General features: G+C 45.5%; 1 protein-coding gene across 1 annotated transcript; it reads right to left on the bottom strand.

Moving 5' to 3' along the window:
• Positions 1-394: 394 nt before the first annotated feature.
• On the bottom strand, positions 395-23,834 carry CPA4 (carboxypeptidase A4). Its single transcript, XM_066255262.1, has 11 exons — positions 23,443-23,834; positions 17,389-17,470; positions 16,840-16,974; positions 15,661-15,759; positions 12,915-13,016; positions 11,558-11,662; positions 10,698-10,808; positions 9,542-9,632; positions 7,673-7,872; positions 5,755-5,839; positions 395-1,708 (listed from the first exon to the last, which is right to left on the bottom strand). Exons 1-11 carry the CDS (start codon positions 23,514-23,516, stop codon positions 1,521-1,523), a joined length of 1,272 nt encoding a protein of 423 aa, XP_066111359.1. The 5' UTR covers positions 23,517-23,834; the 3' UTR covers positions 395-1,520.
• Between the last annotated feature and the right edge of the window lie 2,131 nt (positions 23,835-25,965).

The following is a 25,965-nucleotide window of genomic DNA, read 5'->3' as shown; positions in this document are numbered from 1 at the left end:
TACATGCCATAATGTAAATTAATAAATTTGTATTCCGGTTTTATCATCTGCCTCATCTGAGCTCTGTAGGCGTGAGTCAGCACTCCCGAGTCTAATCAACACGGACACAGAGAACATCAAGTTTCTGAGCTGAAACACTAAGAACAAGACCCAGCACCAGAACAAATCACCAAGGTAACGCTGCCCTAGGGGCCCCTCCACCTGATGGAGAAGGTCCTTCTTCGGCGTTGTGCGATCTGAACGGAGATTAAAATGAACTTTTGACGTTATAAAGAGCTGCATATGCAAAACCATGGCTGGGTTCCATTCAGGTAAAGGCAAAGAACAGGAGACAATCATAAGACTCACATTGAATATTTATTGGTTTATGAGCACACGCCAGATGCTGCGCAAATCCTAGGCAGAAGGAGAAGATTTACTGACGTGTTGGAAAAAAGCGGAAAAAAAAAAAAAAGGTGGATGTTGCATATGGTATACGCTAAGGCAGAACAGAACAAGAGGAGCCTGACCAATGAAACCTTGTTCCACCTCAGTACTCATGGTCCAGGGAGCAAAATAGAAAATGATGATGTTAAAGACCAAAAAATAAATAAATAAAAAAGAGAGAGAGAGAAAGAGAGAGAGCGAGAGATGAGAAAATCCAAGATACACTGGAGCATACAGAGCAATGTGCCAAGGCAGTGAGATTATCCAGGCCAGGGGAGTGATTTAGGACTTGTAGGGTGAGGGCGAGATCTTTGAAGTAGGTTCAAAGGCAAAGTGGAGGTGAGCCCGTAAGGACAGATGGGGATAATTTAGCAATCCTGCTATGAGATCAGCACTTGATCCAGGCTTTCTGGGTGAGCAGTACCTAGAGTGACACAGAGACCCTTCTGGGATCCCAGTGACACTGAAGAATATAAGGAAGACTGTGATGACAACTGCAGTATCTGGGTATTTCGGGTGCTGGGATGAGAAGTGATCCTCTACTTTGTGTTTGAACCAAAAACATACAAACAAAAACAAAAAAAGGGGCGGGAGACAGGGATGTGACCCTGCAGGATTTGTTTTTCAAAGAAAAATACGTTCAAGAAGGAGTGAGATAAATTAAATGAAGTTCTTTCTGCTTCATCTTTGAGACAAATCGCATTGTTTCCCATGGCACCTGCCTTGGGGTCCCACCAGAGCCAGGTCACCAGGCCTGGCTAGTTGGATGAGGCTAGAGAACCATCTTCTGTTCTAAAAATGAGGTAGAGACATGCTTCCAGCACGGGGTGATCCAAAGTGTGGCCTGCCCAACCAGCTGCGTGTAAGGAAAGGCATACAAAGGGTTCAGCGAGACAGCGGGACACAGTACGGCAGGTGACAGAAGCCCTCTTCTCAGGTGCGTGCCACAGTGCAGGAGCCTCAGGGAGGGGGGCGGTGTCCCCTACAAAGCCCAAGGGCTCTGACACACGTGAGGGAACAAGCTCCCTTGATAGTGGCTTTGGTGTGTGTACATATGTGGGGACAAATCAGCGCAGACAGAGCGGGCTCCTCAGCTAATAGAGGTGCTCCCGCACATGCTTCATGATGGTCTGCAGCCCCAGCCAGGTCTCCTCCGCGGTGGGAACGATCTGGTCGGCCGGCAGGAGGAAGCCATAGTGCCCAGTATCTCTTAACTCAAAAGTGAATGCATACTTGATGCCATTATCGTACGCCCAGTCAATGCTGCTCCCGCTAGCTTGATCTGCAAATCAGAAGAGAAGACAACCTTGGAAGCCCCGTTCACTTCAAGGGCAGGTGAGAAATGGCCGGGAGTTCTGCCTGCATGTGATTCCTTAGGGATCCAGGCTTCTCTCTGCAAATCACAGGCCTGTGACACACAAACATCAGCCTGATCCATGTGTCTCAGGGTGTCCTGCACCACAAGGGTCTACGCTAGTCTCAAATCAAGAGATTTTTAAATCCCCGCCCGCACCTTGTCACTAACTCATTCTGTAGATTCCTGCAGGTCACTCGAAACCAATCTCCACAGAGACAGAGCATGGCAGACAGCCTCCGAGATAGCCCCAGTGATCCCTGTCCCCTGATATTCACGTCTTTGTGTAGTGTCCCCTGTATTGATTAAGAATGGCCTGAACTGTGTAATTAACAAGAGACTGCAGAAATGAAAGTGTGTGACCTTCAAATCTGGGCCATAAACGACACTGTGGCTTCCACCTTGCTCTCTCTTGGATTACTTGCTCTGGGGGAAAGCCAACTGTCATGGTGTGAGGACACCCAAACAGCCCTAAAAAAAGAGGTTTCTGTGAAGAACTGAGGCTTCCCACCAATAATCAGCGCCAGGCACCTAAGGGAACCACCCTAGAAGCAGACCCTCCAGCCAAGCCTCTGGATGACCGGAGCCTTGCAAGGCATTTTGGCCGCTACCTTGTGTGAGACCCCGAGCCAGAGACACCCAGCTAAGCCACTCTTGAATTCCTGACCCACAGAAACAGTTGAAGAATATAAATTGTTTATTGTTTTAAGCTGCTAAGGTTTAGGATAACTTTTTATAGAGCAAGAGATAACTGATGCACAGAGAGAAAACAGTACAAGCCTTAGAACTTCCCTTTGCCAGAAGGCTGGGGAGAGGCAAGAGGCCTGTTTCCTGCAGCTTCTCAAACTCGACTAGAGCGGAAATTGGGTAAGAGTGCAAAGTGTAGACGATATTAATAAAATAATGATGTCGATAGCAGTTATCATTTCTTATACATCTACCATGAGCCGGTCATTATACTGGAAAGTTTACAGTTATGATCTCATCCAGCCTTTAAAATCCCGATGAGGGTAAGTATTATTGTCCTTGTTTTTCAGAGGAGGAAATCCAGGCTCAGAATGGGTAATTTAAGAAAATAGAGATGGAAAAATGGCAAGGGTGGAATTTAACCCCAAGTCCCTCTGATGAGAAAGTGCATGCTTTCTTCAACCTACTTCAAGTCCATCTGGTGCATTACATGTCAGTTAAATAAATGCATGGGTCCTTTTGTTTTTCCATTGTTCCTGAGGGTTGTTTCTCATGACACTGTCTGTGATTTTTCTAGAAACGCTGGTTCCACTGAGATTACCTGCACCCTGAGATAATGAGACACGCTCTCCTACACTCTCTGAAACCCTTGTGTGGCTCCCGCAGCCTTTCTTATCCTGAGAAAATGCTGAATAAAAACCGGCAGCACCAGAGGTTTCTAAACACAGCAAGCTCAAGTATTTCAGAACACATTTAAACTTCAGGAAGAAGGCAAGATCAAGTTCTTGAACTTTATTTGGGTCCCTGCTCAAAGTCTATCTACCCTTATTTTTTTAAACACGAATAAGAACATACTATTTACACTGTTCTGCACACCGTATTTTTTAACTATCACATGAAGGCTATTGCCTATGAGCACATACGGGGCCATCTCATGCATTAAGGGCTGCTTCACTGATAAATGCACCCAACGTGTTTTTACCTAGCATTCTACTGATGGACACTTAGATGCTTAGCAGTCTTTTGTGGGTTACCGGTCTTTAGTGACTATAAACGATGCTATCATGACCATTCCTAATACCTATGATCTAATGAACCAAACCAGACCACAGAACTTCTTTTCAAGCCCTTACTGTAGATCAAAACTAGTAAGAGGAAAGCAAAGTGTTTCTGGGGGCCACTAGCCTGAAAGCAGTATAATCTGACCAGAGGAAGGAGACACAAAAACTCCAAAAAAGCAGACACAAGAATTAAAGCAGCAAAACAGGCCTGGGCTCTTTAGCACAGGGATGAACTAGTCTAATAGGGCTCAGTAGGCCTTCAGGACAAAACTGAGGTTCAGGAGGCCACCCAGTCATAAAGAAAGGACCTTCAATCCCTTCTACATGCTGTTTAAAAAGGCGGCGGGAAGGTGTGAAATCCATTTTAGAATGATTTTCATTGCAAATGGTAAACCTAAGAAAATGTCCAGCACTTGAAGGACAAACTTCAATGATCTATATAGCATATTCCACAGCCCATGGAGCTGGAGTATGATTACACAAAAATTGGTCCCATTTTGGGAAAGCTGGGAGGGTGGTCAAAGCCCGTAAAGAACACAGAAGATAGGCTCTTGAAAGAGGTAGGAAATATTACATCTCCTGGACAACACTCAAAAGAACTTTCCTCCTCTTGTGTTGGAGGAATCTGATGAGTATCTCCTGACTTTGGCACAGCTATACTGGGGAGAAGAATGCATTTGATGTGCGAGGACAAAGTCATTCTTTCTCTTTTTTCTTCCCCTCCCCTCCCATGGTTTGAGAGAGAGGAAGGGGGAGAGAGAGGGAGAGACGCATCAACTCATTGTTCCATTTACTTGTGCACTCATTGATTGCTTCTCATTCATACCCTGAACGGGGATTGAACCCGCAACCTCAGTGAGCACTCTAGGGCAATGCTTTATCCACTAAGCCACCCAGCCAGAGCCAACCAGGCCACTCTTTAACTGGTGTCTGGCGTAAAAGCCAGGGTCTTGGTGACTCCCAAGAATCTCTTGAAAGGTCCTCCTGAGAGCGTTCCTACCAAGTCTGTATAGCTCTCTTTGGTCCAAGACTCCGTTCTAATTAAGCAAAAGGTAAAGAAACTCTCCCGACGTGTTTGTTTTCTGAGGAGTTCCCATTTAACAACGCTAATAATAATAAACTGTGAATAATTAATGGATTGTTGCCGCAATTAGCAACACAAACACCAACATCGTGCTAACTGCTTTATACAGTGCGGTGGCTTATGAAACACAGCCAAGTGCTGAGATCAGGGGACCTTGGAGATGAGATGGAGCATCTTCCCTAAAGAGGAAGACTGAAGGGAACAGCTAGCGGAGAGTAAAGCAGGTAGGACAGGAGCATGAGTTACAGTATGGAAGAGAAAAGATATACAGTCTCAGCAAGTTTGCCGGGTCTGAAGGTTGGAAACTACAGAGGCGGCACTAGCAGGAAAAAGAAGAGCACTGGCTTAAAAGGGGTCCGAGCTGAACCCCCCCTCATTCGTATGTGCATTTCCCCTTTAGAGTTAAGGTCCCAGAGGACAGTTGCTTTCTTCCATTGTGTCATTTAGAGATCAGACATACAGAATACAGAGACTAGAAGGATCCCAGCAGGAATAGAGTGAATTGTTCAGCTGAAACACTCCACTGAGAAACCAAAACGAAGGTTATTTCCTCAAAATGAGGTTGAGGTTGTGGGTAATGAGCCTCAAGACCATCTTCAGATTCAGTAGAGTTTGGGTGTTTGGTTTTTTGTTTTTCTTTTATTAGATGCTAACCATTGTTGGGAGGACCCCTTCACTCAGCTCCTACCCTGCCATGTTCCAACACGTGTTCATGTCTGAGAGCAAGGTAAGGGAGTCTCATCCACTCCACCGCCACCACCACCACCTGAGTCTGCCAAACCAAAGGTGGCTTTTCGTTGAAAATGGAATGATGTGGGTGCGGGGGAAGAAAATGGAATGATGGGCTTGAGGAATTTTTGATAAGCCATGTCAGGATCTTTAAAGGAAGCTAAGGAATGCGGACTCCCCCACGCTTGCAGGACAAGTCTTCACGGGCACCTGGTAAGTGGCATGACCATTATGTTGATGTTGACAGAGATGACTGCCTGCAACCATGATTATCACACAAGCCTGACATAACTTCAGTCTATTATTAACAACAAAAACAATCAGATTACAGCTCCAGGAAGTCTACCTCACAGCTCCTGCTCCATTTCGAGTTTCCTCTCAAAGCCTTCTCTGAATAGTAAATAAATACTTACAGACAGTGGTGCAGGTAGAACCCACGTGGTACTGCGTGCCCCACAGGGAAGCCAGAGCTTTGGCTGCACACCTCGCCACCTTGTCCTAGGAGGGGGAGTCAGTGGAATGAGAAAGGGGTGGACCCCGCAGCCTGATGGTCCTCAGCTGTTCTGAACTGCCCTGGTTGGGAAGGGTCCCCGCCCCTCTCCCAATTTTCTCTTTTGGTCTCTTTTTCTTTCCCATCCCTTCCCAGTTCTTTACTTCCAGCTGGGGGGAGGGGGAAAGAAAATGCATATGCAATCTGCAAGTGTGTGTATTATGCACTCAAGCTCTCCAAAACCCTGGAGGGCTGCTCAGCAGCCTATGAGGAATCTAGCACAGGTATCCCCATTTTCACCTGTCCCAAGGGAAAGGAGTGACATGTTCATGAGCATGAGGGAAGACCAGGTATGTTCAAAAGAAAACCTTCTAAGAGTTGGGTATTCCAGACTGGAGGTAGAGACGGAGCTGACAAATATGGAGGCATCCTGTGCAGAACACCTACACAAGACCAGATCTGTCTCACACCCCGCCATGAGCCCTGTCTCTACTGGGAGGTTTATGCACTAGCTGTGGCCTTGGGCAGAGGGGCACACTGAAGCCGATCAGCACAGGGGGAGTGACCTGCAGTCAGCGACGGCCCACCCTCGCTGTTCACATCCTAGGGCTGTTTTTCTTTTCTTTTTTTCTTTTTTTTTTAATTTTTCCACAGTGAGGTGGGGGGCAGACAGACTCCTGCATGTGCCTGACCGGGATTCACCTGGCATGCCCACCAGGAGGCAATGCTTGGCCCATCTGGGGCTTCGCTCTGCTGCAACCGGAGCCGTTCTAGCGCCTGAGGCGCAGGCCATGGAGCCATCCTCAGCGCCCAGGCCAACTTTGCTCCAATGGAGCCTTGGCTGTGGGAGGGGAAGAGAGAGAGAGATAGAGAGAAAGGAGAGGGGGAGGGGTGGAGAAGCAGATGGGCACTTCTCCTGTGTGCCCTGGCCAGGAATAGAACCAGGGACTTCCACATGCCAGGCCGCCACTCTACCACTGGGCCAACCAGCCAGGGCCCCAGGGCTGGTTTTTTTGTTTGTTTGTTTGTTTTGTTTATCTATTTTTTAAAGATTTTATTTATTCATTTTAGAGAGAGGAGATAGAGAGAGAGAGAAGGGAGGAAGGAGCAGAAAGCATGAACTCCCATATGTGCCTTGACCAGGGAAGCCTGGGGTTTCAAAACAGCGACCTCAGTGTTCCAGTCGACGCTTTTACCCACTGCGCCACCACAAGTCAGGCCCAGGGCTGTTTTTCAACATCAGGTCTGTGAACAGGTCCACCAGAAATTTCGTGCCAGTCCACAAAAGAGTTAACCACCCTGATGAATGAAAATTACAGACCTAAGGATCTTAGTCGAATTCGCTAGTGCTCAGGGTGATTTCTGCCTTAGTGGTCCCCAAAATAATTCTCCTATTTTCACCAGTCCCCAAGTATGAAAAACTTGAAAGCCACTGCCCAGGGGTGAATCACTGTATGTGACACAGAACCCACCTAACCTGTGGGCTACATTTCCTTGAACTCTACCTCAACTGGAGCGAGGAGCACCTCCCCCTCATTCAACACAATGCCGCCCCAGCTCTTGGTACACAGAGGGTCTGCAACATATTTTGGCCAGAAAGACAAGTGAGAAGGAAAGGCAGGGATCCCGTGTGGATCTTGGGAGTCACAGCAAACACAGAAATAAGGGCACCGTCTTCCTCTATCCCCAGTAGGTCTGACAGGCAGGGGAAGAAGATCGAGCCCTCAGTGGGATAAGCCCATGCTCCTGGACTTTCCCTATAAAGCTGTAGAACCACCACCTTGGCAGCAGCCGAGGGTCAAGCACGCCCGGGGCTGGGTGGGAGGCATCCAGTCACTCACCAGCTCATCAGCATTGGGGGCTTTTTTGTCCGTGTACGCATATGGGTACATCAGCAGCTGTGAGTAGCTGTGCAGGTCAATGAAACATTTGAAGTTCCCATGTTCTTTAATGAAATCCACCACCGATTTGACCTCCACTTCTGAATTGGCATGAGGTCCATGGTATACTTCGGAACAAGGATTGTCACTGGCTCCCCCTCCTGCAGGGGGTGGCCCAAGCAGAAACATTAACCCATGGGCCAAGAAAACAGAAATACAGGATCCACACCCCAGAGAAGGGGCCGAAGGTATCTGGCAATGGACAGGTCACTACCACATGCCCCTAAAAACCTAGTCCACGGTGTGCATATACTGAGGGGAGGGTTCAGGAGTGAAAGGTCAAGGTGTCGGATCTGCCACAACTGAAGAAGAAAACTGGCAAGACTCTCTTAAAAGCGTAAAGTTGACCTTGTATTGTATCGCTAACAATTGGCATAAATAATTAATATCATACTTGACAATGAGGTGTAATTAATAAGTATTCTAGATAATTAATATGAATACCAATTAATAATAAAAATGACTCCCATTTATCTTGGTGTCAGCTCATTCTCTCGGTTCAGATCTTAATGGCAAAGCACTGCCAAAAATAATCTATTGTTGTGGCTAAAATCTCTTGATTATTTGACAGGTGTTTAGAAATACTGTACTCAATATTGCTTCATAGTATAGTTCCCTGAGGTATGTGGTGTGTGTAAAACCACCGCAGTTGGGGAATAGCTGACCTAACTTTGTATCAGCTCTTTTCCCGCAGTCACATTATCTTTCCCCCAATGGTTTGCGTGGTATTTCTAGGCAAGTAAAAGAAGTACATTAAGAACAAAACATCTGGCCCTGGCCAGGTAGCTCAGTTGGGTAGCATATCATCCTGCTACACCAAGGTTATGGGTTCGATCCCTGATCAGGACACATACAAAAACCAACCAAGGAATGCATAAATAAGTGGAACAACAAATCAGTGTTTCTCTCTTTCTTTCTAAAAATAAATAAATAAATAAATAAATAAATAAATCGAGAATTAATAATTTTTTTTAAAAATCTGTGAATAATAAAAGACAACTATTTGAATTTGGAATTGCAAGATGAGTTTAGATCCTAACTCCTAACCATAAACTCTTTTTTTTTAAGCGAGAGAGACAGACAGACAGGAAGGGGAAAAGATGAGAAGCATCAACTCGTAGTTGTGTCAGACCCTTGAGACTGTCTCTGATCTTCCACTGTCTTGTTTCAGACAATAAAATTCACTCACTAAGTTCGAACTGTAAACAAGATAATAAGACAATAATAAAATAAGACAATGAGTAAAATAAATTTTAAAGGTATTGTAAATAAGATAATACACGGGGAAGTACCTGCCACATGGCTGGCACTATTGTGGGGATGATTTTAAATAGCGGAAACTCAGAACTCAGGTCTCCTGGCTCATTCTCTTCCCACCAAAGAACTGAGGTTCACCTTCACGCAGTCTTGCCTGTTACAATAACAAGGCTAACTTCTCTCTTCTGTGTTGCCTCCAGGAGCCCTTCCACGCACCCAGTAACCTATCAGGGTATAGGGAAGATGCATAGGTGTATATATCTAAGACTATGGTGGTTTTTAAATATTAGCATTGTCTCAGGAGGACAGGAATTGATGAGTTGTTCCCTTTCCAAATTACAAAAGAAAGAAAAAGAGAGAGGGAGGCATAGAGGGTATAAGGGATTTGCCCAAGTCCTTCAGGGAATCTTCAATGGAGCCAGCCCAGACCCTGGCTCCCTCGTTGTCAGCTTGTAGCCTGTGCACCAGGCTACCCAGAGGTAGCAGGCTTTGAAAACTGGCTCTCCAACCTACCAGCAAAGCTAGCATTCCAATTTCTATTTGGATCAACACCAATGCAGGAGCTTCCAGGATTTAGGGACCGCGTCTTCCTCCAAAGTCGGTTCTGAAAAATCCACCAGGGAAGAAACAAACATCCAGAGACACTGGGGAGGCAATGGTTTTCTCTGGGGGCCAGAGATGGAGATGAGCACCGCAGTTGGGACGAGCTGCTTACCGTCCTGCGTGGAGGATCATCACGGCTCCATCCTCTCAACCCAGAAAGAGGGGGCCCTTCCAGCTCTGAGAGAGGGATTCCCCCAGAATGCCCTGATGAGAACTTCCTAATGCAAGAGCCATTCTGACAGTACCTGAACCCACTGAATGATTTTAAGTTTCAGTAAAAATGAGGCAAATGGACATTATGCACCTGAATGCTCACTGATGTGATGGGAAGTGCACAACTATTATATTCTTGCCTAAAAAGTTAATCTGAACCCAGCCAAGCCTCTATATCTAACTACCAGAACACAGGGAATATGGAGGTAAGAGAATTTAAATGGCACACAACAAAAAAGCCATCAGCCAAATCCAGAATGTGAAACATTCTACAGGGCAATGTACTTGGTTTCTCCAAAAATTAGTGATATTTTTAAAAGATATGTTGGGGTGGGGGTGCTGTCACAGAATAAAAAAAAAATCTGTAGTACCTTAACAACCAAATACAGGTAAAGATTTTATTTGAATCCTGATTTCAACAAGTTGACTTAAAGCATTTCTATTACTTTTTCAAAAGTGATAGTGGGATGGTGTTGTTTTTTTGTTTTAACTAGCATCATATAGAGATGCATACTAAAGAAGTTCTGGGTGAAATAACCTGATGTCTTGGGTTTGCTTTAAAATATACATCAGGGGGAAAAATGTGGGGGGGGGGAAGAAATGAGAAAAACATTGGTAAGGTGTTGATAATTGTCCAAGATCCATGTAGGAAGTTCATTAAACTATTCTCTCTAAGAAAAAACATTCCCTAGTGACTCTCAGCTCAAGGAATGACTGGAAAATGAGACCCCAAGAAAGCCCACAATATGCACATTGTGGAAATTTTCTCCAAGGTCATACAGCTTTTAGTGGCAACACAAGGAATTCAATATACAAGTCATCAACTCCAAGCAGCCTGTTTAGTATTACTCACTTGAGTCTGCGTGTATACATATCCATCGGGATTGGCCACAGGCAACAAGAAAATGTCCATTTTCTCCAAGATGGAGGTGACGGCTGGATTGTTCCCATAATCAGACACAATCTAAGCGGAGATAACTGAGTTTGCCAGCTAATACCTGGCAGGCTGGGTTGTTAGGTCTGAGCCCGTATATTTTCCCCAGGTGCCCACATCCTGACCAGGTTCCACCCTCTGCAGCCTCCCTGCCACTGTCAGAGACACAGCTCTGGGCAAAGCCCGCAGAGCACTTGAGAACCTGGGGGATCACAGCTGCGTGGTGACACCAACTTCATGAGTCCTGGGCTGTCTGGTATTCATTCCTCCCAGGGGGCCGGCACAGGGGAGCGGAAAGCCACACACCATAACAGTTATTAGGAATCTGAACCCCATGCTAGGCACAGGGAAGACACGCCCTACACACACACACACACACACACACACACACACACACACACGCAGGCCTTCCTCTCCCAGTGCTGGCTCAAAGCAGGCTTCCCAGAGGAGCAGCATGGGGTCCCTGAGGGCCTGGGGGGCTGAGAAGGGGCTGAAGGCAAAGCTCATTGGAGTTCTGCCCCTGTCGAGGCTCTGCTCTGCTGACTGGGGTCAGGGTGGCGGGGCCATCTCTGCAGCTCGTGAGCTTGCTCACTGCCGTGAATGACTTTGTCACTCAGTCACAGTGGTTTGACCAAGGGTCTCTGACCTTTTGCTTCTCCAAGATGGAAAGCTCCCAGCCTACCGTGTCTTCCCACCTCATCCCCTGGACCCAGCCTCCTGGAGGTGGCAGGGGCATCCCGGGCCCACCCGAATTCTCTTCTAACACCAGGCGACATGACCTTCCTTGCGGTCCACATGGCCGTGGCCTGTGAGATCCACTCCCGGGAATGCATGCCTGCGTTCAGCCAAATGGCCGGCCGCTGACTGCCTTTTCCAGTGCTGAACTGTGGGAGGCAAGAAAAGAGACCAGAAAACGACCCTCCAGCCTGCCGTTCTCAGCTCACCTCTCCTCTCTCCAGCTCGCCCCTATTCATTTAATCCATTTAAGACAATTCAGAGACCAAATATTCCTGAGGTCACCATCTATTTATCAGTTTATCCCTGACGAGGGAGCTTAATTGGCCCGCTGGCAGCTCCCAGCTCTGGGCTTAGAAGCAAATGGGAATGGGAAACAATTGCTATTGTGAATTATAATGCCAGTGTGATTAGAGATAATATTGTGTCTCCCGAAAAACCTCAAATGGCATCCCAACAGAGAGCGACAAGGGTGCATGAACCAGCTCATTCTGGTTGATGCAATAAACAAAATCAGTTTTAGAAACGAGGAAGAGGGAGTTTGCTATATCTCTTTATAAACAGCATTAAATGAATTCTGGCTCTCGCCTTCAGTGGGAGACCCCCTGGGAGAGAGCTTGGTGCTAATGAAGCCTGGGTCGCCATCAGATTGGCAAATAATCTAAATTTATGAAGATTATTTTAGAGCAAGCAGCTCAGTGGCAGGTCCCGTCCTGCTGGTAATTTAACCACTGTCATAAAGCCTGGGTTCTTCAGGGCTGAGAGGAAACTAAGGATCTGACAAATGCTTAGCACCGTCAGTTGTTCTGTGGTTCATCTCTCTGAATTCTTTTTTATTCATTCGGCTGGATTATTTATGTAATTTATGTTACTGCCATAAATTCTCTACCTCCTTTGCCAACATTGGCCTGAATCTGTTAGAAATATCTAAAAATTAGGCATTGTGCAGCCAAGGATCACGGGCTGGGCTTAAAATGACATCAGCCCTAAAATTAGTTTCCTAGATTGCTTTTCAAATAAGTATCTCTAGAAGCAGGATAAAATCTGTAGAACTGTCCCAATTTGTTTTGCAATTTCCAGAAGGTGGGAACGAAGGCAAAAGACTGTGGCCTCTCTCAGGGTTTTCTGGAATACTAACCTCTTGCCCCCAGCCCCCGCCCTACAAGCACCCCTTTAATCCTGCCTTTCAGTCAAAACTTGAAATGAGATGTGCAAGTTGGGGACTGTCTGTCAGACCAAGTTCAAACCCTGGAAGATGTCTCCCAACCTCACCACCCTCCTCCCTGAAGTCGAAAAGGTCCTAAAAAACTGCCCCTGGTGAAGATCTGCTAGCTAGGTCCTGGGAACAAGGAACCAGAAACCTGTGTCCAATGCGGCCCTTCAGAGAGCGTGGGGCCTCACCTTCAGTACATACATTGGCCTGTTTTCAAACGAATGCCCAATCTTCACCCTGCTCGCCAGTTCAGGGAAGCCTCCGGCAATGTTGTCCATCTCCCGGTAAATCTGGAGCATCAAAAAGTGAACCCAGAGGCATTTTAAAAATGTGTTCAGCTTTGGGTAGGTATCTGCAGACTTGATGTGGTAAATCTTAATGATTTCTTCCAGCCCCTTAGGGTTGGCAATAGAACTGTCATGGAATGCTTATTCTTGAAGAATTGCCTAAAGAGGCCTTTTCTACAATCTTTTAGAGAATAATAAATTTGTATCCGGCCACACAATTATAGTCCACTAAACTAGTCTACTGCTCCAACAGTATGGCCCTTTGTACCATACTAGACTGGATAAACACCATGGCATGGCCCCATGTTGCCCAAGGTCTTGAAATCAGTGCTTTCCAAACCTTTTTGATCACTTTTTCCATCAGTTAAAAAAAAATTAGCATGCAATATATAGCTATATAATAAAACACACATATACACATTATAAAACAAAAATAAATAAAAAATAGTTGCAATGATAATAAATATATATGAAAAAAATATAAACAGAAGTGTGATAGTTTCTTCCCCCTTCCCAGTGGACAGGCACTCCGGTTTGGAGATGATTCCTCTAAAGGCTTCAAGAGAACAGATGAAGAGCTGTCAATCATGACTATAAATGACTTAAATAGAGTTCATCCATCTTAACGTTACTCAAACCTTTTGAAGGCCAGAAGAAGGAAATAAACAAATTCATATTCAGACCTTAAATTGGAAGAAGGACCTTCACAGAGGAGGGAAATGTGCAATCAATACACAGAACAAAATCAAGCTTAAAAGGGTTATCAGAGTTGCAGTCGACATGGCAAATTGCAGCCAGAAACCGCCCCTTAAATACATAGGCAAGCTAGATAAAATACAATGAAAATTATTCACAGCCAAGTTAAAAGCTCAGAAAAAGGGGGAAATTACAGGTGCCGGAAATGAAGAGTGAATAGACGGGTGGAGTACAAGGCAAAGGATGAAGCCCACATAGCTGCCTTAGGTACTGAGAGTATACAGCAAACCAGGAATAGGAGTAGAGGATATGGGACCTAGTGTGGGGCAAGGAGCTAGGACTCGAGAGCTGGGGAATTTGGCAACTGAGCCATGAAAAGGGCCCAGAAATTCTATCCACTGACCCTACAAAGCAGAGCAAAAGCTGATGCTCTCGCCCTGAGCCATGAGTCACCCAGGAAAAGTTAAAACATCGTACTGAGTCCAGACAAAGGGTCCAAGTTCATACAACCAACTTCTGGGGTAGGAGTAGGGGGCAGGGGGCTTATCTGAGAAACAAACAGAAATAACAGCAACCACAGCACAAAAAAGGGTCTGAAACCAGAAACCCTGGCAGGAACAACCATGAATTTCCTACTAGAAAACTAAGACCTAAGTGGTTGTAGCATATGAGCTCTTAAAAGCTGTTTTTCAGAAAATAATTGAATATGATCAAGCCACGAGGAAGATGATGGTGTACCAATCCACAGTAAAAGGCCTCTCAGGGAACAAGAGGTAGCTGTTAACGAGATAACAATGGCACCCAGAGACCACAGAGAACAAAAGTCAAAAGCCAATGATACAGAAGGGAGGTTCCCAAAGTAGGCAGGTGAGTCGACGGAGTTTCCAGGGTCATAGAAATGGTTATTAGCCCAGCTAGGTAGTGCCTGATGTTAATGAAGCTACCTACCATCACCAGTTTAATTCCTGTTTGGATGATGAGCTCTGCTTTCATCTGTGGCCCTAGTCTGAATTCTTCACTTTGTCCAGCTGTTTTGTAGATGTCTGTCATTGGTCACAAGAAAGATAAAGGGGCAATGCGGCTGAAAGTGTACATGATAAACAAAGCTACTTATAATCATGGGAAAGGAGTGCAAATAGGCTGGTCAGCCTTTGAAATAATCCTTCATGAGAAGATAGACAACTCCAAGTATATGCCTCATGAAAAGCGTGCCAGGAGCACCATCTTTGGGTATAAAGGTCAACATGTATTGGGGGATGGGAAGGACAATACTAATTTAGATCTGGGTTGTGTTCCTAAGCTAGTAGTTTTCAGATTACTGAAGAAGACATTGAGGGACATTAAAGAACTGTGTTGTACGTGATGCAGTTCCATTCTATTAGTTTCTCTTGACTCCTCAAGTTCCAATATCATATTAAATTATTCTGCTGCAAGTTTTTCATTTGAAAGGTTGGCTTACCTTGAAAGTCAGTCATCCAAATAAAGTGGTTTCCAACTACACAGAGCACCAAAATGCATTACGGAACAAATATATGTTATAAGTAGTTATGATAAATGAGTGGAAATACTTGGTTAACCTTGAAATAACCACTTGTCTATTTGCCTGGAATAAGTAACATTTTAACTTGGGTGAATAAAATACAAGGCTTACGGTGAGGTACAAGAAGATTAAATTACAAGCACTGGAAATGACTGCCATTATTTCATGGCTTCCTCTAGGAGCTGCTCAAGGAAAGAGGACACATGTGGGAGAAAATGTTCTGTTTGTCTTTTCCTTGTGCACGTAGGTGCTGGTGGGAGAGGAACCCGAGAGTCAGAAAGGAATCAAAGTGTGTAGCCACTCAGTGAAGGGATACCGTGCTAAGGACGAATACATCCTGGAAGTAAGGAAAGGGGTCACAAAACCCAGGAAACCAATAACCTTGACCTTAACCTGCTCTGAAACACTTACAGCTTCCAGGGAATGATAGGCCTCATAGTTGAAGTTATTATTGCTTCGTTCTTGCCCTTCGTTGTGTTGCATTTCTTCATGTTCTTTATCTAAAAGGGCCTAAAACAGACATGACAACACTGTGAAGTGGTCCATTGGAGATGGAGGTTCGTATCATTTCTGTCACGTCTTGGCCATGGGCCAGCCAAGATAGTGGCACCTTCGACACACATATCAAACAGCACAAATATCAAGGTGTAAAAGGAAGTCAGGTATCTTCCCATATCTGGAAAATCTTACTCCTCAGTGACCATCATACACCACTCCATTCAAAACCCACTTAGTCCCTGGAAATGTGCTATTTTGTTATTCTATACTATGAATTCTCTAGACATCAGCCCGCATCTGGTATCCAGTGCCTCTGAAATATACAGCTTGGGAAACCATTCAGAAACAAAGAAGTTCTTATAACCACTCATACTTTGAAGGCTCCTGGCAGATGTCTATGACATGTGAGGATGATTAATAAGCTCACAGCTGCTCACGCCATCAGGAAACTCCTGGGCCAAATCACCAATTAGTCCATACCCCACCTCGGTGAAGAAGAGCTCATGAGTCAGGCACTGTCCTGCTGTTCAGATATAGGTTGTGAGGCTGGTGCCTGGCTAGGGTGGCGATGTTCCCTCTGCGGGGGCTGTTGGTGATATTCCCCCTTTTCCAAAGGATGCCTTTAATGGACTGGTCTCCAACACCCATCCCACTCTGTTCTTTCCCCCTGCCTGCCAATATGAAAAGGGAGAGAGACTTAATACCTGTGGGAACCTCTGACATATCAGGCACTGTCAGACATTTTACATACACTTAATCACTCTTCTTAATAAATCATATGAAGTAGTTATAACTATTACCATTTTACCGATGAAGAAACAGAGCTCAAGGGGTTAAAAGCTTGTCCAAAGTCACATGGCTAGTAGTTAACAAAACCAGGATTTGGATCCAGGTCCATTTGGTTCCTTATCCTATGTATGCCCTTTCTACTACAACAAGCTCCTCCAACAGGTCATTGCACTGTGTTTCTATGTACCTCAACGCCTTCATCTGTAAAATGGAGACAAATAAGACCAGAACTTAGAAATGTCTCTGGTCCACTCTGGCTGCTTTGTCCTATGCAAGACAAGTATGGGGCCATGGTTTACCAACCTGCAGGTCCTCAATTGTCACCGAGTAATCTAAGCCTTGGGACTTGAGGGAGAATTTGACTGGCTGCAGACTGACAGCCGGGACCAGGACGTCCACAGGAAGACCCAAGGTGGAGAAAGATTTCCAGAGGCTGAGCTGAAGATCACAGAAAGAAAACCAGGTTAAAGGACAGCTCAGGTAAAAGGCATAATGAGCTCATTCTCTTAGAACAACTGCCAAAAGTCAGGGTGATCCCTGAGGACCTGGGTTCTGCCCAGGCACAAACTTTGCCCGTTTCACAATTGTATCTGGTCAGACCTGTCCAGCAGGTGACACCTGGCAAAGCCTAAGAAATAATAATAAGCCAATGGCAGATGGGAAGGTGAAGCCCATGCTGAGGCATCCCAGCTCCCAGCACTGCTATGAAACACAGCACTTCTCCCCCATCAACCCTCTCAGTCACAGAAATGCATGTTGCCCAGGAGAGCAACTCTTCAGAAATGTCAGTCGTACAAGGCTTCTCCCACCAAAATTCGAAGAGAACCAATAGGACTAGGAAGAACCAGGTACCTTCAAGTTGTCTGAATTCACTAGCTTATTGAGTTTGCTGATCTCCTCTCCATTTCTGACATTAATCCTAAAAACTTGATCCCTGGAGGAAAAAACACACACATACACACAAAGCAAAAGATAATGGTGAGCTCTCGGGCTGGCACATAAACCTGAAGCCTATACTCTCCTAGACACAACTGTGCCAAATGAGAGGAAACGGCCTAGTCTTTGGTTATAACATATAGCCATTGAAAATAAGACTACGTGGCAAATATGAGAAAGTGCTTATGGTATAACTTGAAGGGAACTATTAAGTGAAAGAGCAGGACACAAAATTGTATGTATGCCACGATCACAAGTATGGAAAAAGCAGATGCATTGGAAGAAAAGCAGACAACGGAAACAGAGCAAATGCTGACAGTGCTGATGTTCGGGTCGTGGGATTATGGATGACTGACTTTTTTCCCCCTTGTATCTGCTTTCTGTAATGTGGTCGTATTACTTTATAATGAAAAACATATATAGTTTTGCAGAAAGGAATGTTCCTGAGTTACACGCAAAGCTAACTCGAGACATAAAGAAGCACTTCTTCACTGTCAGGGGCGAAGACTGGGTCGCTGGCCCCAGGTCCTCGCTGAAAAGAGCTGGAATAGAGAACAGACCTTCCATCCCCGAAGGATTAGCTATTGTCCTCTTGGCAAAGATGATGAGAGGCTGGGTGTTCTAGCAAGTCTCATCCGGCTCCAGGACCCCAGAAAAGGTCCATATAGATAAAGGCCGAAGTACTGGGGCTGAACTTGGGCTTCAAGCCTCCCAAGGGGGGCGCTGAGAGGGCTCAGAGGGAGCCGGCCAGTCCCGAGCCCCCCCCGGGCCGTCTGCCCTGCACTTGTTTCATATAGGCTATTTAGCTTCCACCGCAGCAGCAGGGGCAGAGGCCTCCCGAAGTCCCGCGTGTGGGTGGGAGAAGGCCGAGCCTGAAAAGCTGCCTTTGTGTTCTGAGCCGGCTCAAGTAGCCAGGGGAGCCATTAGGCCGTTGCTAGGTGACGAGCCGAATGAATCTGCACTTGACGCTGTCACATGCGTCATCCCTTTGACACGAATGAATGCAGGAAGAGCTGGTGGAGAGAGCTGTGGGCTGAAGGACCTGTTGACAGAGAAAATAGTTCTGTCACAGGGAGCTAAACGTGCAGCCTCATGTGGCAGATCAGCCTCGCCTCATCAGAAAACCAGCTCAATCCGGATGGACTCTCAGAGTGTAACTTTGTTCTGGGAGGTTATCCAGGATCTTAGGGGCGGGGGGATGTATGTGGTCCACCCCCCAAGGAGGCAAGGTCCCCTGAAGAGCTGCTTCCAGGGCAGGTGGCAGGTCTGGAAGAACTACCAGTGCCAAGGGCTCACTTTCTCCCAACTCCTCTGGTCTCCCAGGGTCCTGGGAGAGGGGTGGCTAACTGTATCCGGGGGTGCTATTGGGGTCGTGCTGAGGAAGCCACTGGATTGGCAGGTCTCCGTCTGAACCCAACAGGCTTGCTGGGAGTTGGACCGCAGCTCTGGGAAGATGAGGTCCACCACCATTGTCCCGACACAAGCAGGGAGCCTCACAAAAAGGGGAAGGGTTTAAAGCAGAAGGGAAACCCTAACTCCTTCTTGGCTGGACACCAGGTCTCATCTGCCAAACTCCTGCTCTGTCACCACCCACCACTGGCACTCCAGAAAGAGAACGGCTGAGAAGCGGTGTTCTAGAAAGTGCCTGCGCACTGCTGTTGGCCAAAGTGGGCATTTGTAAAATCCAGCACCCACAAGAGCAACCACAAAGAAGCAAGGAAGGGGAAAAAAAAACAGGAAGAGAGAAAAAAAGGGGACACAGAAAAATCAGGAGCCTTCAGAAGTATAGAAATCATGTTACACGTTCCCCCAGAGCACGTGATTTTCTTTTCCCAATGGAACTTCTATACTCCTGGAAGTCCCAGACGATGGGTCACTGTGAATCTCGCTGGCCTCTTTGATGATGAAATTCACAGCCCATCTCATCCTGCTCTTATTGGCCCACAGCTACAGAGGTTAAAGACACAGCTGTGGTATTCAGAGAGGCAGTGGGCAAGATGGAGACCAAACATCTTGCTCTGTAATCTAACCGGAATCACAGAGTAATCTGATCATAAATTCCTAACCGAGCAGGTCACGGTGGAGAGTCATGTCCTGGGTCTATAAAAGGTTTATCTTCACCTTAAAGCAAAGCCATGCCAGTTGTTCTCCTGCTTTGGGTTAACACACCTTTAAATGCCTCTTTTTCAGACCTCTGAAGGGAGCACATAATCTTGTTAACTATCCTGTAATCCCCACCTTCATGTAAAATCTTCCGTACTTTCTCTCCTTAAATCCAAATGTATAAAAGAAAACTGCAAAGCCGTCCATTTCTGAAGCATTTAAGATCTTGCTCCCCTGCCGTGTTGTCTGTTAGGCTCAACCTCATAGCAACTCTTAGAAAATTCTCTACAGGCTTGGATGTTTTTTTTACATCGACAAAAGGCTGGTGCAGAGTAGAGACCTGCCCCCTCTGTCTCTCCTCCACCTGTTCCCTACACCTTGGCTCCAATCTCAATGAAATCCCAAATTCACTATGTACTTTGCCCTTCTGTGCCTTCGCACATGCTGTTCCCTTTGCCTGGCCACCCAGCCCTTTTCCTTAGTTGCCTGGCAATCTCCCACCCCCATGAGGTTTTTCCCTCACCAGATGCGGCCAAGTGAAAGACTCTTCAGACAGTGCTAAAATTGGGCATAGCAACTTAAGAAACTTCCAAACCTGTAAGAATTTTTATGAGTTCAGTTGAGCCAAACTGCCAACAATTGCCGGGAAGCAAAATCTCAACAGATTGAGAAAATGCTCCAGAAAATAGCAGTTTCACCACTTATTTTATACATCAGAAACCAAGGGGAAGACGTAAGGGGATTCCATGAAATCCACTGGTGATAGATTGTGGAGGTGGAAGAAAGCAAAGTGGGGAAATCTCTGGGGTTGGATAAAAAAGTACAAGGAACATAGGATAGATAACAGTTAACAATTAGCACAATAATAATGAGTGGATTTGTGGTTTCCGCTGGGGGAGGTTGTGCCCTGAGGGGACTGGAAAAGATTTCTTTTACATTACGCTATTGTAGATGCAAAAAGACAACAGACAAGATCAGTTAAGATAAGTATGGGCCTTTGTTAGAGAGAAATACCGTCCTACGATATGATATGACCCACCATGAACTGATTTTAGCTAGGAAGTTTTCATTTCGGACCATCCTGTGTAGTTACTTTAGGTCTCTGAGTCCTCAAGGCTACCATGCCGGTCTTCCCTGAGCTTGTCAGATTCAGCATGAGGCTCCTTTTTTTTTACCACAGGGCAAAGAAGTTGTTTAACATTATTCTCATGAACATAAGTCCATCCAAACCCGGAAGTAGAGAGAACGTGAATAGGTGCCTGGTGATGTGCAACCTCTTTCTTGCCCTCATTGTTCTTGTCTCTATTGGGAAATACTCTTTTCAGTGTGGGTACCCATCTCCACCATCTGGAAATCTATTCAAAGACCTTAAACTCGTTCTGACTATGGAAGACTGGCTTAGGAAGGAGGGAGATAATGGGGTTTGCAGGTTGCCATGTTCATGCCTCTATCCACACAGGTATTCTTACAGCTGGGGTTAACTCTGGCCCTCTCCGATACCCAAGGCTGTCTCACTGCTGCCCACACAATGATTGGTGGTCCCCTCTCTCTCACACTTGTCTCATGTTTTGGATAGTCAATAGTCACCTTGGTGCTGAGCTTCTATCCCTCCCCATGTGGCCTGGTCTTTGTGCCTTTGCCACCTGCACCCCCATCCAGGCTTAGCATCCCCCTATGAGTCCTGGGGGAAGGTTGCACAGAACTCTGAAGTGCCTGCCGACCAGGGCTGATGCTACGATTAGTTTTGCAACTAATTCCTGTTCTCTGCCTGCCCCACACCTCTAGGCATCCTGGCCACTGTCCCATCCTTAAGATGCCTGAAGACCAAGGCAGAAGACACCAGCAGAAAGAAAGTAGGGAAGTAGGTGAGTTGAGCAGAAAAAGCAGAGCCTGGAGTGGAGGGTCGGGGACGAACCCTCCTCAGCACTGTACCCCTCCAAGCCAACCTGTGTTTTGGCTTCCCAGCCACGTGAGTGCTCAGGGGCCAGCTTCCCCTTGCTCTAAAAGTTCACCTTCTAGGACATGTCTATGGACCCCAGAAAGGATTTCACCATCTTTACTGGCTTCCCTACTGTGGGATGAGACCAGATTTGGGAGTGAGGATGGCACTAATGGGTAAAAACATCTGCAATTGGCTCAAGCACACAGCCCTTTCTGTGCTGAGGACTCCAGGGCCCGGCCCAGCAATCTCAACCCGGGTGCCTGCTGCTTTATAAGAGAGTCCGAATACTAGAAATAAAGATTTTTTTCAACCACGTGAATAGCTTCAGTGGGAGCCTAACAGCTCTGAGTCAGCCCACATGGCTACAGGCACAGCTATGACACTGAGCTACCTGAAGAAAAACCTTCCCCAGCCACCTGCTGTATGTACCTAATGCCTCTAAGCTATTTGGCAGTGGAGACCAGGTGTGAATAGAAGCCATCACCAGAGAAGTTACTCAATTTCATATAAGTACAGTGGCTCCCTTTATCAGAGGTTTTGCCTTCTGGGGTTTCAGGTACCCGAGTATGCGGTCCAAAAATATTAAGTGAAAAATTTCCAAAATAAACGATTCACGAGTTTTCAGTTACATGCAGTTCTAAGTACCCCACTCCAGCTCATCACACCATCTCGCATCATCAGTAGACAAAGGGTAAGTACTCTATAATAAAATATTTTGAGAGAGTAAGATCACATGCACATAACTTTTATCACAGTATATTGTTATCATTGTTCTATTTTACTATTAGTTATTATTGGTAATCTCTTATGAGGCCTGATTTATAAATTAAACTTTATCATAAGTCTGTATGTATAGGAAAAAACATAGTATCTATGGGTTTTGGAGTTTTCCATGGTTTCAGGCATTCACTGGAGATCTTGGAATAGATCCTCCACAAATAAGGAGGTACTATAATTACCTCAGCAACCCCAAAATCACTTTAGCCAGATAGTATAATAGAGTAAACTAATAGATGTAGATAGATCCGTGAGATATAGGATTCTATCTGGAGATTACCTTTGTATTACAGCAAAAGGGTAGAGATTTTGCATACAGAATTCTAGCTCCCCTGTTTACCAGCTAAGTGGCCTTGGGCGGGTTTCTTAATCATTTCGAAGGCTGAGTTTTTTTCATGTTTAAATTAAGGAAAATAATACCCCTGCCTGGCAGAGCTCTTGCGTGATCCAGAAGATAAGGCACACCAAAGCCTTTTGCAAATGGCAAAACATTTATGCAGTAATGAGTTACGAGAATTCAATCTTCCAGCAGGGTACCATGGCATCCTTTCCCCTCTCCTGCCTCCCAGATGCCCTTTCCTTTGCAAACCACCAAGCATTTTGTGTGGAGTGTGTGGAGCATGTGTGTACAGTGTCCAGGTGTACCCTGGGGGGCCGGTTTGCTGAGTCGTGTCTAGGCAAACCCTATCAAATCTCCATGTCCCGAACGCTGACAAGAAAGAACCAGCTCAAAACCTTCCTCGTTAACAGAGAGGTGAAACCAAAAAGCCTAAGACCCAAGTTTTCCTGGACAGAAATTAGAAACCATTTCTTGATCATTTGTAATATAGGAGTGAGGACGTAGAAGACGCCTGAAACTGACCTTAAAAATAAGAACTAGAAAGAAAAAGAATTGGCAGGAGATTAGGGAGTTGGGGAGGACTGTGGAGACCACGCAGGTCCAATCTTACAGGTAAAATTGAGCCTGAGAGACAAGTAACTTGTCCAGGATGACACAGGGCAAAGCACAGGTTAGGCAGGAGCCTGGGTTTTCTTTCTCAATGCCACAACACTTGAAGTGTCGTCAGCCAGTCTTTTCCAAATTCATTTGATTCCCATATCCCTGAACTAACCGAGTAATGAGAATAAGAAGCTCAAAGGGAACTCACCCAGAAAACTTTTCTCGGCTGCAGATGCTTATCGGGGCCCCAATCAGGGCCCCAAAGAACAGAATCCACTTCATGTCCCACAGGGGTCAGTCACATCATGACTGAGTCAAGCTGTATTTATAAGGAGTCTGAAGCAGACTCAGGTCCTCAAAAATGCTAGTGTGATTTCCAAGCGGCCTTGCACCCCTGATGGTAGGCAGGCGGGCCCCTGCCCACGAATGACTCTTCCATTCCTTTTGAGTGATAAAGGCCAGCCTCCTGATTTACACAGTCAGGACTTGCTCCTCAGGCTGGGGAGCTCTGTGCCTAAGGGACCATATTGCTCAACACGGTACTTAAATAGTGTTTTTTGAATAAATAGGAAGTCTCACAGTGCTGAATAGAATTTACACCAATAGAAGAGTCACTTCTAGAGTTAAAAAAAGAAAAACAAAAACAGTGAAGACTATCAAAGAAATATCCTGCAGCTCCAAGACCGCACACCTGACAAGCCCTGTCAGAGAATTCACCAGAGTAAGTCATAATGATGACAGTTTGTGGCCTCTGTTATGAATCTGACACATAATTCTTAGTGAGAGAGTAGAAGTACATGAGATAAAGGTTACAGAAAGAATGTGTTAATCTGAATAAATTACCGGTTTTCCTTAGGGTCTGAGCTAAAGTTAAGGCTTAATAGTATTATTAAAAATAAGACTTTCTTATTTTTTTGCCAGACTTTGAGTCTAGTGTCCTTTCCACCGAGTCACAGAAGAATAAATGGAAGATACTCGTGATCTCTATGACTTCTTCATAGGCCTTTCAGTCTGTCTTCGGAGCCCCAAATCCCACAAGCCTCCCCCATCCCATTGTCCCCGCAATCTACACTCTTTCTGCACTTGCTCAGGGGAGTGGATACAACCAAGAGTCATGAATGGGACTGTTAAAGAAAAATTATTCTGACATTTGTTAAAACTATAAGGAAGACTTCAAAATTATCGCACTAGAAGCCATAAAATAGGAGAAAGTACTTGTGTTCAACTCAGAATGCAGTAAAAACAACAGAACAACAGAATTGTCAGTGGATGGACAATTGTAAGAGGAGACATCAAGAGTAGGGAGGAGCCTGACCAGGCGGTGTTGCAGTGGATAGAGCATCAGACTGGGATGCAGAGGACCCATGTTTGAAACCCTGACATCACCAGCTTGAGCGCGGGCTCATTTGATTTGAACAAAGCTCACTAGCTTAGACCCAAGGTTGCCAGCTTGAGCAAGGGGTCACTGGCTCAGCTGGAGCCCCCCCCCCCATCAAGGCAAATATGAGAAAGCAATCAATGAACAACTAAGGAGCCACAAAGAAGAATTGATGCGTCTCATCTTTCTCCCTTCCTGTCGTCTGTCCCTATCTGTCCTTCTCTCAGTCTCTGTCACAAAAAAAAAGAAAAAAGAGTAGGGAGGTTACTTGCTTAACTAGCCTAAAGGGATTCTTGCTAAAGGCAGTCCAAGGACTGAGACATCACAGTGGAGGATAAGAAATTTGATCAGATATCAAGGATTGGGGGATGACTTCCTTAGCAGGAATTTTTTGCTAAGACAGGGCCCAAGGATAAACCTTGTCAAAAAGAGAAAAGAGGACTCAGAAAAGCCTATCTAAGGTTTGGTCAAAAAGGGTGTCAGGAGTTTTGGGCCTGGCGTCTCTATCAGCGCTCTTTAATTTTTCCCACTCTAAAAGTGAACTCCTATGCCCACCCTGGTCCATCACAAAGACAGGACTGTCCTTCACCAAGATAGAGTTTAGCTTTAAAATTAGTAACACAAGAAGCCGAGACCTGAATCTGCAAGAAATGTGAGCTAAAGAATCAAGTACCTAGAATTCCAGGTGAGCTGAAATACAGTTTCCACCCTTTTCTCCCAAAGAAAACCATCCCCATGAAGAAAATCTAAACTCTTAATGGAAGTAAAATGTATAGAGAAATTATATGGAACTTGAGATCTAGACGAAATGGAGTAACCAGAAGAAGGAGCGTGGTCAGTCTGGGTCTCCCTCCTCTAGTTTCTATAATTCAGCATAGCAAAAATGGAAAAGCAAAGGCAATCATGGAACCAGATGACACAGTACCTAGCGGAATGCTTAGAGCAATGTAAATTGCTCAGTTGGTATTTGTTGAATAAATGAACTCAGAAGTCCTTTCCTAGCTCTAAAATGCTATTCCAGTAAGATGAAGGAGCTGACTTCCCACATCATGTATGAATCTCAAAAACATTATAATAAGCCAGTCACAAAAGGACAAATACTATATCATTCCATATTTATGTGGTACCTAGAATAGGTGAAATCATAGAGACAGAAGTAGAATAAAGGTTTCGTGGACTGGAAGGAGGAAGAACAGGGAGTTATTGCTCAATGGGCACAGTCTCTGTTTAGGATGATGAAAAAGTTCTGGAAATGGATGGCGGTGATAATGGTGTAACATTAGGTAAATGTACTTAATGCTATTGAATTGAACAACTAAGGTGCCGCAACTATGAGTTGATGCTTCTCATCTC

This window comes from Saccopteryx bilineata, chromosome 2 (genome assembly GCF_036850765.1).
Source record: "Saccopteryx bilineata isolate mSacBil1 chromosome 2, mSacBil1_pri_phased_curated, whole genome shotgun sequence".
Classification (NCBI taxonomy): Eukaryota; Metazoa; Chordata; class Mammalia; order Chiroptera; family Emballonuridae; genus Saccopteryx; species Saccopteryx bilineata.
The sequence above is the reverse complement of the archived record's forward strand: the minus strand, read 5'-3'. Positions and strand labels throughout refer to the sequence as shown.

Coding starts and splice junctions, on each gene's coding strand:
- CPA4 (XM_066255262.1), bottom strand. CDS start 23,516: ATGAAGTGGATTCTGTTCTTTGGGGCCCTGATTGGGGCCCCGATAAGC. Junction 13,017..15,660: donor CCTATCATTCCCTGGAAGCT/GTAAGTGTTTCA, acceptor TTGATGCTCCAG/ATTTACCGGGAGATGGACAA. Junction 7,873..9,541: donor TTGGAATGCTAGCTTTGCTG/GTAGGTTGGAGA, acceptor CACCCCCTGCAG/GAGGGGGAGCCAGTGACAAT.